Source organism: Dendrobates tinctorius, unplaced genomic scaffold, assembly GCF_039654945.1.
Source record: "Dendrobates tinctorius isolate UK_male_01 unplaced genomic scaffold, ASM3965494v1 ptg000257l, whole genome shotgun sequence".
NCBI lineage: Eukaryota > Metazoa > Chordata > Amphibia > Anura > Dendrobatidae > Dendrobates > Dendrobates tinctorius.
Genome location: NW_027361924.1, coordinates 10,538,473 through 10,552,959, shown reverse-complemented (window position 1 = coordinate 10,552,959; position 14,487 = coordinate 10,538,473). Strand labels below are relative to the sequence as shown.

The following is a 14,487-nucleotide window of genomic DNA, read 5'->3' as shown; positions in this document are numbered from 1 at the left end:
AGTGATTAGGAGATCGGCGGCCATTGCACTACGGCGCTATTCACATCCGGTCCAGACAGACCTGAATGACTACAACACACAGACCTCCGGTCATTACTGGTTTAATGCTTCAACTTCCCATCCATGTTCACAGTTACGAGGCGTGCGGCCTGGGAGGAGGTCACAGAAGGGTTAAACTGGCAAAATAGGAGCTTAAAAAAAAGAAAATCCCTAACTCCACCTGCATCAATGACACACGCATCCATGTGACCGCTGCAGCCAGTCAGTAGCTTGGGTGCTGGGGCTAGAGTGTATGAAGTCAGCGCTGCAGACGAGCGGGGACCAATGGCGCGTCGGCACAGGATGATTTTCTCAGCCGCGTCCTACAGGCGGCTCCGCCCCAGCGACCCTCTCCGCCACCCAGAATGCACTACCTCTGCTACCTGTCTTCTGAGCTGTTCAGCAGCAATTACAACTTCTATGCAAAAAAAAAAAAAATGCACAAACCTGAAACGTGGCTATAGATCGGCAAACCTGAGAAAATCATCACGCCCTGCTCTCACAGATGCACTATATAAAAAGACGTGGAAAAATCGAACGCAGCGTCCCCCCCCCCCCACCGAGAATCTCAACCGGATTCTGCACAGGATAACGGGGGGGTGTAAAATATACACAATGATTACACGACCCTATGAGATCGGCATGTCACCCCTGCAAGATGCAACAAAATGGAACATTCCAAAGAGGAAAGGACGGACCAAGGCAGGAGATGAATGCTGGCTCATCTGGAAAGTGCCATGCGCTGCAGGAAGAGGGGGGGGGGGGGATTTAGGTTTTGTCACTTTAGTTTCTTAGCAAAAAAATAAATATTTAGTATTTCCAGTTACGATACTAACAATCGCCAAGGATAAGTGCACCAGGACGGATCCTTTCAGGAGCTCAAAAAAATCTGATTAATCACCCAATTGCAGGATAGGACGGTTCATAGGGTGGGCCACTGAGCCCCTCCCGGGCCAGACTGGTCTCTATGGGTAAACTGGGTAACCACCAGTCCTGTCTCAAGGCTGCGGCTCAAGGGGCGACAATCACACCTGACTTTTCTTCATTCACTGCTGTAGTAATTGGATTTTTGCAAAAAAAAAAAAATTGAAGAGCCTATCCCATAAAACCCAGAGACCCCTGCTAACAAGAAACGCTTCATGAGCAGACGATGATCAGTTCACTGCTGGAGGTTTTTTGATTTAATGAAAGCGTCTGTCTTGATGAGTCAAGCCCTTTATCCCTTTAAATGTGACTGAGCCGCCTACCCCTTACAGCTGTTATCTGAAAAATCATAGCACAAGCTGGACTCCTTAACTATCCAGGAAGAGTCAGGAGGGCGGAGCCTGTTGGATTATAGCACAAGCTGGACTCCTTAACTATCCAGGAAGAGTCAGGAGGGCGGAGCCTGTTAGATCATAGCACAAGCTGGACTCCTTAACTATCCAGGAAGAGTCAGGAGGGTGGAGCCTGTTAGATCAAAACACATGCTGGACTCCTTAACTATCCAGTAAGAGTCAGGAAGGTGGAGCCTGTTAGATCATAGCACAAACTGGACTCCTTAACAATCCAGAAAAAGTCAGGAGAGTGGAGCCTGTTGGACCATAGCACAAGCTGGACTCCTTACTTATCCAGGAAGAGTCCGGGGAGGGGAGGCTGTTAGATCTTCACACACACTAAAGTCCTTAACTATCCAGGAAGAGTCCAGAGGGTGGAGCCTGTTAGAATGGAGACTCTGATTGGCTCTTTGCATTACTAGGGCCTCTTATCGGTCTAATGACATAACAGCCCTTCATAGCAGCTAAATCAAATCCAAGCCCACTACATTGAAAGTGACGGCAATGCGTAAATCATAGCGCCCCCCTTTCATCCTTCACAGACCGGAAAGCCTTCATATCTGAGGTAGCCAGAACGGGGCTTGAAAAGTTAACGGATTCACAAACTAAAATCTACTTCATTACTGAGCGCGGCAAAGCCAGGCACACACAGGTAGAAAGGCCACGGGACGCGACACGATGGAGGTCCGGCAATTATGAGGCATTTTACATGTCGTACTCAGCATCGGCCACCAGGGGGAGACACTCTGCAGTCACACATGATTCCTTCCTTCATTGTAGCCAGTCCCAGAGTTCGCAGTTCCTCGTGTGGATGTGCGGACGGAGGGCGAGGTGAGAGGGGGGCTCGGAGATGAGATGGCCGGAGACGTGGTGCCCAGGGGGGATCCTCATTAGCCCATCCTCCTGTACGTGTAGATGTACGCCTTGCAGTTGGGGCAGGTGTGGGTCACGTCTTTAAGGTCATTGATCATAAAGGGGATGAGACAGCAGCCCAGGTCACACCTGCAACAGAGAAGCCATGATGTAATCTGCCCCCTGACACAACGTCCGCCCCGACGGCCCACCCGCACTTACCCCACGAAGCAGCAGAAGCAGCACAGCAGGCAGTTCATCAGTCCAATCTCGTGGCTGATTTTGGTGTGGATGGGCTGCTGGCAATGGGGGCACACCGTCTGCACCGGGGACCCCTGAAATATTTCTCCCTGCAGAACGGTGACCGTAGTGGTGGAGGCTGAGCTGGCGCCGGGGGGTACGACGACGGTGGTGCCGTGTGCGCCAGGGGACGGGAACGGCTGAGGATACTGGCAAGTGCTGGGTGGGTAGTAACCCATGGGACCGTAAGGTTCAGGGGGCGGGTAGTAAGCTGCAGGAGGACAAAGAGTTAATACCCTTTCTAGGATCAGAAAATCGTCCCAGTACCAGACCCCCAGCCCTCATTTAGCACTGCCCCCCTTCATTCTCAGAATCGTGGGGGTCCCAATACCTGCGGACAGGTCAGCACAGCGTCATACCCTGATTAGTGGTCGCTCTTGGTACTGCAGCTCAGATCACATTCACGTCAATAGCAGTTGAACTGCAGTACTGAGAATGACCACAGTGAGGGCTGCGATCATCTGATCATCCCGGACACACATTTTTCACCCTCTGCTCCTCAGTGTCACATATCTCTCTCACCTGGGTTGGGGGCGATGTAACCTGGAGTTGCATCATACGGTGGGGGTCCTGAATCCGGGGGGACGAACGGCACGCTGGGAGGGTAGGCCCCCGGAGGTTGTCTGTTATGCACTAAACAAGAAAACACATACGATGTAACAAGGGCAGGAAACAGCAGACGGTTAGTGAGCGCCCCCTGCTGCCAGTGAGAGGGAAGAACGCTTTATAAAGGATTGGTCTGAAATCCAAATTCATTTTCACCCTAAAGCTCTATCTAGATAGGGACAAAGACATTAGGGACAGGGACAAGGATTAGGGGAGCAGGGATAAAGATTAGGGGACAGGGATAAGGATTAGGGACAGGGATAAGGATTAGGGATAAGGATTAGGGGGACAGGGGTAAGGATTAGGGGACAGGGGTAAGGATTAGGGGACAGGGGTAAGGATTAGGGGACAGGGATAAGGATTAGGGGACAGGGGTAAGGATTAGGGGACAGGGGTAAGGATTAGGGATAAGGATTAGGGGACAGGGATAAGGATCAGGGGACAGGGATAAGGATTAGGGGGACAGGGGTAAGGATTAGGGGGACAGGGGTAAGGATTAGGGATAAGGGTAAGGATTAGGGATAAGGATTAGGGGACAGGGATAAGGATTAGGGGACAGGGATAAGGATTAGGGGACAGGGATAAGGATTAGGGGGACAGGGGTAAGGATTAGGGACAGGGGTAAGGATTAGGGACAGGGGTAAGGATTAGGGACAGGGGTAAGGATTAGGGATAAGGATTAAGGGACAGGGATAAGGATTAAGGGACAGGGATAAGGATTAAGGGACAGGGATAAGGATTAGGGGTAAGGATTAGGGATAAGGATTAAGGATAAGGATTAAGGGACAGGGATAAGGATTAGGGGACAGGGATAAGGATTAGGGGACAGGGATAAGGATTAGGGGACAGGGATAAGGATTAGGGGGACAGGGGTAAGGATTAGGGGGACAGGGGTAAGGATTAGGGATAAGGGTAAGGATTAGGGATAAGGATTAGGGGACAGGGATAAGGATTAGGGGACAGGGATAAGGATTAGGGGACAGGGATAAGGATTAGGGGGACAGGGGTAAGGATTAGGGACAGGGGTAAGGATTAGGGACAGGGGTAAGGATTAGGGACAGGGGTAAGGATTAGGGATAAGGATTAAGGGACAGGGATAAGGATTAAGGGACAGGGATAAGGATTAAGGGACAGGGATAAGGATTAGGGGTAAGGATTAGGGATAAGGATTAAGGATAAGGATTAAGGGACAGGGATAAGGATTAGGGGACAGGGATAAGGATTAGGGGACAGGGATAAGGATTAGGGGACAGGGATAAGGATTAGGGATAAGGATTAAGGGACAGGGATAAGGATTAAGGGACAAGGATAAGGATTAAGGGACAAGGATAAGGATTAAGGGACAGGGATAAGGATTAAGGGACAGGGATAAGGATTAAGGGACAGGGATAAGGATTAAGGGACAGGGATAAGGATTAAGGGACAGGGGTAAGGATTAGGGGACAGGGGTAAGGATTAGGGGACAGGGGTAAGGATTAGGGGACAGGGGTAAGGATTAGGGGACAGGGGTAAGGATTAGGGGACAGGGGTAAGGATTAGGGGACAGGGATAAGGATTATGGGACAGGGATAAGGATTAGGGGGACAGTGGTAAGGATTAGGGGGACAGGGGTAAGGATAAGGGGGACAGGGGTAAGGATTAGGGGGACAGGGGTAAGGATTAGGGACAGGGGTAAGGATTAGGGACAGGGGTAAGGATTAGGGACAGGGGTAAGGATTAGGGACAGGGGTAAGGATTAGGGACAGGGGTAAGGATTAGGGACAGGGGTAAGGATTAGGGACAGGGGTAAGGATTAGGGACAGGGGTAAGGATTAGGGACAGGGGTAAGGATTAGGGACAGGGGTAAGGATTAGGGACAGGGGTAAGGATTAGGGATAAGGATTAAGGGACAGGGATAAGGATTAAGGGACAGGGATAAGGATTAAGGGACAGGGATAAGGATTAGGGGGTAAGGATTAGGGATAAGGATTAAGGATAAGGATTAAGGGACAGGGATAAGGATTAGGGGACAGGGATAAGGATTTGGGGACAGGGATAAGGATTAGGGGACAGGGATAAGGATTAGGGATAAGGATTAAGGGACAGGGATAAGGATTAAGGGACAAGGATAAGGATTAAGGGACAGGGATAAGGATTAAGGGACAGGGATAAGGATTAGGGGACAGGGGTAAGGATTAGGGGACAGGGGTAAGGATTAGGGGACAGGGGTAAGGATTAGGGGACAGGGGTAAGGATTAGGGGACAGGGGTAAGGATTAGGGGACAGGGGTAAGGATTAGGGGACAGGGGTAAGGATTAGGGGACAGGGGTAAGGATTAGGGGACAGGGGTAAGGATTAGGGATAAGGATTAGGGGACAGGGATAAGGATTAGGGGACAGGGATAAGGATTAGGGGACAGGGATAAGGATTATGGGACAGGGATAAGGATTAGGGGGACAGTGGTAAGGATTAGGGGGACAGTGGTAAGGATTAGGGGGACAGGGGTAAGGATAAGGGGGACAGGGGTAAGGATTAGGGGGACAGGGGTAAGGATTAGGGACAGGGGTAAGGATTAGGGACAGGGGTAAGGATTAGGGACAGGGGTAAGGATTAGGGACAGGGGTAAGGATTAGGGACAGGGGTAAGGATTAGGGACAGGGGTAAGGATTAGGGACAGGGGTAAGGATTAGGGATAAGGATTAGGGGACAGGGATAAGGATTAGGGACAGGGATAAGGATTAGGGGACAGGGATAAGGATTAGGGGACAGGGATAAGGATTAGGGGACAGGGATAAGGATTAGGGGACAGGGATAAGGATTAGGGGACAGGGATAAGGATTAGGGGACAGGGATAAGGATTAGGGGACAGGGATAAGGATTAGGGGACAGGGATAAGGATTAGGGGACAGGGATAAGGATTAGGGGACAGGGATAAGGATTAGGGGACAGGATTAGGGACAAGGAGTAGATTACGGACAGGGGGTAGATTACGGACAAGGCTAGATTAGACACAGGGGATAGATTAGGCACAGGAGTAGATTAGGGACGGGGAAAGATTATGGATAGTGATTAAAAATATAAGGATTTAGGGTGAAAATTCATTTGGATTTCAGACAACCCCTTTAATACATTCTAATGTAATTTATGTCACAGCGGAGGGTTTGTTACAATTGCTTCCTGCCAATCTCTCTACTTTCCTGAGTCTGCCATCACAGAGGATACCAACTGTAACAAACCCTCAGCTGAGAGTAGTACATGGTCTGCCGATGCCCACGATTTACCTTCATTGCTGTGAGATCCATGCTTGTCCTCTAGCAGCGGAGCGGTGGGACCCCCGGGGTACGGAGGCGGAGGGTCACTTGCCATCGCAAAACTGATATATCTGGGGATGAAAAAATAAAACGATGAGTGATCTGAGGAACAGTCCTGCTTGGTATCTTCAATGGAAAAGGAGCAGCTTGTGCTCCGGAGTTGCTCTTCTACCTGGAACAAAAAGTCAGAGCAGGACCCCGACCCTAAGGGGAGAAGGGTGGGCTCACCGAACCCAGGGACGGGGACAGTGGCGACACCGGTCTGGGAACGCCGGGCAACACGGAGAGAAAACTCGTAAAACTCGTTGAAGTTTTGTTATGGTGACAAGAAGCAAATACAAGAAACGTTATATACAACAGATACAGCATTATTATATGTCAGCGTCATATACACAGAAGTCAGCCAGGACCAGAGCACGGCCGGACACAGCCAGCACAATGCAGCCCGAAGCTGCCACTCACCAGCTGCCGATCATAGGGGCTGACAGCACCGGCATCTACCGTCACCGTGTACATACATTACTGATCCTGCATTATACCCCAGAGCTGCACGCACTATTCTGCTGGTGCAGTCACTGTGTACATACATTACATTACTGATCCTGAGTTACATCCTGTATTATACTCCAGAGCTGCACTCACTATTCTGCTGGTGCAGTCACTGTGTACATACATTACATTACTGATCCTGAGTTACCTCCTGTATTATACCCCAGAGCTGCACTCACTATTCTGCTGGTGCAGTCACTGTGTACATACATTACATTACTGATCCTGAGTTACATCCTGTATTATACTCCAGAGCTGCACTCACTATTCTGCTGGTGCAGTCACTGTGTGCATACATTACTGATCCTGAGTTACATCCTGTATTATACTCCAGAGCTGCACTCACTATTCTGCTGGTGCAGTCACTGTGTACATACATTACATTACTGATCCTGAGTTACCTCCTGTATTATACTCCAGAGCTGCACTCACTATTCTGCTGGTGCAGTCACTGTGTACATACATTACATTACTGATCCTGAGTTACATCCTGTATTATACTCCAGAGCTGCACTCACTATTCTGCTGGTGCAGTCACTGTGTACATACATTACTGATCCTGAGTTACATCCTGTATTATGCTCCAGAGCTGCACTCACTATTCTGCTGATGCAGTCACTGTGTACATACATTACTGATCCTGAGTTACATCCTGTATTATACTCCAGAGCTGCACTCACTATTCTGCTGGTGCAGTCAATGTGCACATACATTACATTACTGATCCTGAGTTATATCCTGTATTATACCCCAGAGCTGCGCTCACTATTCTGCTGGTGCAGTCACTGTGCAGATACATTACATTACTGATCCTGAGTTACATCCTGTATTACACTCCAGAGCTGCACTCACCATTCTGCTGGTGCAGTCACTGTGTACATACATTACATATCCTGAGTTACATCCTGTATTATACCCCAGAGCTGCGCTCACTATTCTACTGGTGCAGTCACCGTGTACATACATTACATTACTGATCCTGAGTTACATCCTGTATTATACTCCAGAGCTGCACTCACTATTCTGCTGGTGCAGTCACTGTGTACATACATTACTGATCCTGAGTTACATCCTGTATTATACCCCAGAGCTGCACTCACTATTCTGCTGGTGCAGTCAATGTGTACATACATTACATTACTGATCCTGAGTTACATCCTGTATTATACTCCAGAGCTGCACTCACTATTCTGCTGGTGCAGTCACTGTGTACATACATTACATTACTGATCCTGAGTTACATCCTGTATTATACTCCAGAGCTGCACTCACTATTCTGCTGGTGCAGTCACTGTGTACATACATTACATTACTGATCCTGAGTTACATCCTGTATTATACCCCAGAGCTGCACTCACTATTCTGCTGGTGCAGTCACTGTGTACATACATTACAATACTGATCCTGAGTTACATCCTGTATTATACCCCAGAGCTGCACTCACTATTCTGCTGGTGCAGTCACTGTGTACAAACATTACATTACTGATCCTGAGTTACATCCTGTATTATACCCCAGAGCTGCACTCACTATTCTACTGGTGCAGTCACTGTGTACATACATTACATTACTGATCCTGAGTTACATCCTGTATTATATTCCAGAGCTGCACTCACTATTCTGCTGGTGCAGTCACTGTGTACATACATTACATTACTGATCCTGGGTTACATCCTGTATTATACCCCAGAGCTGCACTCACTATTCTGCTGGTGGAGTCACTGTGTACATTACATTACTGATCCTGAGTTACATCCTGTATTATACTCCAGAGCTGCACTCACTATTCTGCTGGTGCAGTCACTGTGTACATACATTACTGATCCTGAGTTACATCCTGTATTATACCTCAGAGCTGCACTCACTATTCTGCTGGTGCAGTTACTGTGTACATACATTACATTACTGATCCTGAATTACATCCTGTATTATACCCCAGAGCTGCACTCAATATTCTGCTGGTGCAGTCACTGTGTACATACATTACAATACTGATCCTGAGTTACATCCTGTATTATACCCCAGAGCTGCACTCACTATTCTGCTGGTGCAGTCACTGTGTACATACATTACTGATCCTGAGTTACATCCTGTATTATACCCCAGAGCTGCACTCACTATTCTGCTGGTGCAGTCACTGTGTACATACATTACATTACTGATCCTGAGTTACATCCTGTATTATACCCCAGAGCTGCACTCACTATTCTGCTGGTGCAGTCACTGTGTACATACATTACTGATCCTGAGTTACCTCCTGTATTATACTCCAGAGCTGCACTCACTATTCTGCTGGTGCAGTCACTGTGTACATACATTACATTACTGATCCTGAGTTACATCCTGTATTATACTCCAGAGCTGTGCTCATTATTCTGCTGGTGAAGTCACTGTGTACATACATTACATTACTGATCCTGAGTTACCTCCTGTATTATACCCCAGAGCTGCACTCACTATTCTGCTGGTGCAGTCACTGTGCACATACATTACTGATCCTGAGTTACATCCTGTATTATACCCCAGAGCTGCACTCACTATTCTGCTGGTGCAGTCACTGTGTACATACATTACATTACTGGTCCTGAGTTACATCCTGTATTATACCCCAGAGCTCCACTCACTATTCTGCTGGTGCAGTCACTGTGTACATACATTACTGATCCTGAGTTACATCCTGTATTATACTCCAGAGCTGCACTCACTATTCTGCTGGTGCAGTCACTGTGTACATACATTACATTACTGATCCTGAGTTACATCCTGTATTATACTCCAGAGCTGCACTCACTATTCTGCTGGTGCAGTCACTATGTACGTACATTACATTACTGATCCTGAGTTACATCCTGTATTATACCCCAGAGCTGCACTCACTATTCTGCTGGTGCAGTCACTGTGTACATACATTACATTACTGATCCTGAGTTACATCCTGTATTATACTCCAGAGCTGCACTCACTATTCTGCTGGTGCAGTCCCTGTGTACATACATTACATTACTGATCCTGAGTTACCTCCTGTATTATACCCCAGAGCTGCACTCACTATTCTGCTGGTGCAGTCACTGTGTACATACATTACATTACTGATCCTGAGTTACCTCCTGTATTATACTCCAGAGCTGCACTCACTATTCTGCTAGTGCAGTCACTGTGTACATACATTACATTACTGATCCTGAGTTACATCCTGTATTATACCCCAGAGCTGCACTCACTATTCTGCTGGTGCAGTCACTGTGTACATACATTACATTACTGATCCTGAGTTACATCCTGTATTATACTCCAGAGCTGCAATCACTATTCTGCTGGTGCAGTCCCTGTGTACATACATTACATTACTGATCCTGAGTTACCTCCTGTATTATACCCCAGAGCTGCACTCACTATTCTGCTGGTGCAGTCACTGTGTACATACATTATATTACTGATCCTGAGTTACATCCTGTATTATACCCCAGAGCTGCCCTCACTATTCTGCTGGTGCAGTCACTGTGTACATACATTACATTACTGATCATGAGTTACATCCTGTATTATACCCCAGAGCTGCACTCACTATTCTGCTGGTGCAGTCACTGTGTACATACATTACACTACTGATCCTGAGTTACCTCCTGTATTATACTCCAGAGCTGCTCTCACTATTCTGCTAGTGCAGTCACTGTGTACATACATTACATTACTGATCCTGAGTTACATCCTGTATTATACCCCAGAGCTGCACTCACTATTCTGCTGGTGCAGTCACTGTGTACATTACATTACTGATCCTGAGTTACCTCCTGTATTATACTCCAGAGCTGCACTCACTATTCTGCTGGTGCAGTCACTGTGTACATACATTACACTACTGATCCTGAGTTACCTCCTGTATTATACTCCAGAGCTGCACTCACTATTCTGCTAGTGCAGTCACTGTGTACATACATTACATTACTGATCCTGAGTTACATCCTGTATTATACCCCAGAGCTGCACTCACTATTCTGCTGGTGCAGTCACTGTGTACATTACATTACTGATCCTGAGTTACCTCCTGTATTATACTCCAGAGCTGCACTCACTATTCTGCTGGTGCAGTCACTGTGTACATACATTACATTACTGATCCTGAGTTACCTCCTGTATTATACTCCAGAGCTGCACTCACTATTCTGCTGGTGCAGTCACTGTGTACATACATTACATTACTGATCCTGAGTTACCTCCTGTATTATACTCCAGAGCTGCACTCACTATTCTGCTGGTGCAGTCACTGTGTACATACATTACATTACTGATCCTGAGTTACATCCTGTTTTATACCCCAGAGCTGCACTCACTATTCTGCTGGTGCAGTCACTGTGTACATACATTACATTACTGATCCTGAGTTACCTCCTGTATTATACTCCAGAGCTGCACTCACTATTCTGCTGGTGCAGTCACTGTGTACATACATTACATTACTGATCCTGAGTTACCTCCTGTATTATACTCCAGAGCTGCACTCACTATTCTGCTGGTGCAGTCACTGTGTACATACATTACATTACTGATCCTGAGTTACATCCTGTATTATACTCCAGAGCTGCACTCACTATTCTGCTGGTGCAGTCACTGTGTACATACATTACATTACTGATCCTGAGTTACATCCTGTATTATACCCCAGAGCTGCACTCATTATTCTGCTGGTGCAGTCACCGTGTACATACATTACATTACTGATCCTGAGTTACATCCTGTATTATACCCCAGAGCTGCACTCACTATTCTGCTGGTGCAGTCACCGTGTACATACATTACATTACTGATCCTGAGTTACATCCTGTATTATACTCCAGAGCTGCACTCACTATTCTGCTGGTGCAGTCACTGTGTACATACATTACTGATCCTGAGTTACATCCTGTATTATACCCCAGAGCTGCACTCACTATTCTGCTGGTGCAGTCACTGTGTACATACATTACATTACTGATCCTGAGTTACCTCCTGTATTATACTCCAGAGCTGCACTCACTATTCTGCTGGTGCAGTCACTGTGTACATGCATTACATTACTGATCCTTAGTTACATCCTGTATTATACCCCAGAGCTGCACTCACTATTCTGCTGGTGCAGTCACTGTGTACATACATTACATTACTGATCCTGAGTTACATCCTGTATTATACCCAAGAGCTGCACTCACTATTCTGCTGGTGCAGTCGCTGTGTACATACATTACATTACTGATCCTGAGTTACATCCTGTATTATACTCCAGTGCTGCACTCACTATTCTGCTGGTGCAGTCACTGTGTACATACATTACATTACTGATCCTGAGTTACCTCCTGTATTATACTCCAGAGCTGCACTCACTATTCTGCTGGTGCAGTCACTGTGTACATACATTACTGATCCTGAGTTACTTCCTATATTATATCCCAGAGCTGCACTCACTATTCTGCTGGTGCAGTCACTGTGTACATACATTACATTACTGATCCTGAGTTACCTCCTGTATTATACTCCAGAGCTGCACTCACTATTCTGCTGGTGCAGTCACTGTGTACATACATTACATTACTGATCCTGAGTTACATCCTGTATTATACTCCAGAGCTGCACTCACTATTCTACTGGTGCAGTCACTGTGTACTTACATTACATTACTGATCCTGAGTTACATCCTGTATTATACCCCAGAGCTGCACTCACTATTCTGCTGGTGCAGTCACTGGGTACATACATTACATTACTGATCCTGAGTTACATCCTGTATTATACTCCAGAGCTGCACTCACTATTCTGCTGGTGCAGTCACTGTGTGCATACATTACATTACTGATCCTGAGTTACTTCCTGTATTATACTCCAGAGTTGCACTCACTATTCTGCTGGTGCAGTCACTGTGTACATACATTACATTACTGATCCTGAGTTACCTCCTGTATTATACCCCAGAGCTGCACTCACTATTCTGCTGGTGCAGTCACTGTGTACATACATTACATTACTGATCCTGAGTTACCTCCTGTATTATACCCCAGAGCTGCACTCACTATTCTGCTGGTACAGTCACTGTGTGCATACATTACATTACTGATCCTGAGTTACCTCCTGTATTATACTCCAGAGCTGCACTCACTATTCTGCTGGTGCAGTCACTGTGTACATACATTACATTACTGATCCTGAGTTACTTCCTGTATTATACTCCAGAGCTGCACTCACTATTCTACTGGTGCATTCACTGTGTACATACATTACATTACTGATCCTGAGTTACATCCTGTATTATACTCCAGAGCTGCACTCACTATTCTACTGGTGCATTCACTGTGTACATACATTACATTACTGATCCTGAGTTACATCCTGTATTATACTCCAGAGCTGCACTTACTATTCTGCTGGTGCAGTCACTGTGTACATACATTACATTACTGATCCTGAGTTACACCCTGTATTATACCCCAGAGCTGCACTCACTATTCTGCTGGTGCAGTCACTGTGTACATTACATTACTGATCCTGAGTTACACCCTGTATTATACCCCAGAGCTGCACTCACTATTCTGCTGGTGCAGTCACTGTGTACATACATTACATTACTGATCCTGAGTTACATCCTGTATTATACTCCAGAGCTGCACTCACTATTCTGCTGGTGCAGTCACTGTGTACATACATTACATTATTGATCCTGAGTTACATCCTGTATTATACTCCAGAGCTGCACTCACTATTCTGCTGGTGCAGTCACTGTGTACATACATTACATTACTGATCCTGAGTTACATCCTGTATTATACTCCAGAGCTGCACTCACTATTCTGCTGGTGCAGTCACTCTGTATATAGGGGTGAATAGCCCCGATGTCGGATCTGTGTGTGATGTAGTAAGGGGCAGACCATGCTGGGAGTTGTAGTGCCTCTGGTTTATTCTGTATAGCTCATAATAAAATGTTTTAAAAGGAAAACAGGAGCAGAATGTGTGGAGCTGATGATCCTCAGCAGTGTGACAATGATCGGACATATCGCAGGCAGCCTCTGCAGCAGACCCCGCACCACAGCCCGGCCCCGGAGCCGCACTCACCTCCACTCTCCTGCTGCTGCTCCCTCTGCTCCTGTTTACTTGTCGCACTGCACTTTGGGAGCTGTAGTCCCCGCCCCTCCAGCCGAACACTACAACTCCCGAAGGCCAACGCGAGCGTTTCCGCTCATGGTAAACTCCGGTTTATTCGCTAATGGCCTTTTCTTTTCTGTTTTTTTTTCACTTGAATAACTTTATTGTCCCCTTTTTATGTAACAATACTCACATTGTGTCACTATACCACCATGAGTGACAATAAAGTTATTCAATCCGTTTATCACCATAAATTATATATATATATATATATATATATATATATATATAAATATATATATATATATGTACACAGACACATATATCCATATAATAACTATTAAATCGTTCAATATTTTAATTTGCCATAGAAAAATGTGAGTTGTAGTCTGGTTGCTAAGGGCAACCACCCTTTGTTTACAGTGAAG

The 14,487-nt window shown here is 46.4% G+C and overlaps 1 protein-coding gene across 1 annotated transcript; it reads right to left on the bottom strand.

Moving 5' to 3' along the window:
- Window positions 1-85: 85 nt before the first annotated feature.
- Window positions 86-14,173, bottom strand: CDIP1 (cell death inducing p53 target 1). The gene is made up of 5 exons (XM_073558644.1): window positions 14,030-14,173; window positions 6,374-6,474; window positions 3,030-3,140; window positions 2,430-2,718; window positions 86-2,357 (listed from the first exon to the last, which is right to left on the bottom strand). Exons 2-5 carry the CDS (start codon window positions 6,456-6,458, stop codon window positions 2,246-2,248), a joined length of 597 nt encoding a protein of 198 aa, XP_073414745.1. The 5' UTR covers window positions 6,459-6,474; window positions 14,030-14,173; the 3' UTR covers window positions 86-2,245.
- Between the last annotated feature and the right edge of the window lie 314 nt (window positions 14,174-14,487).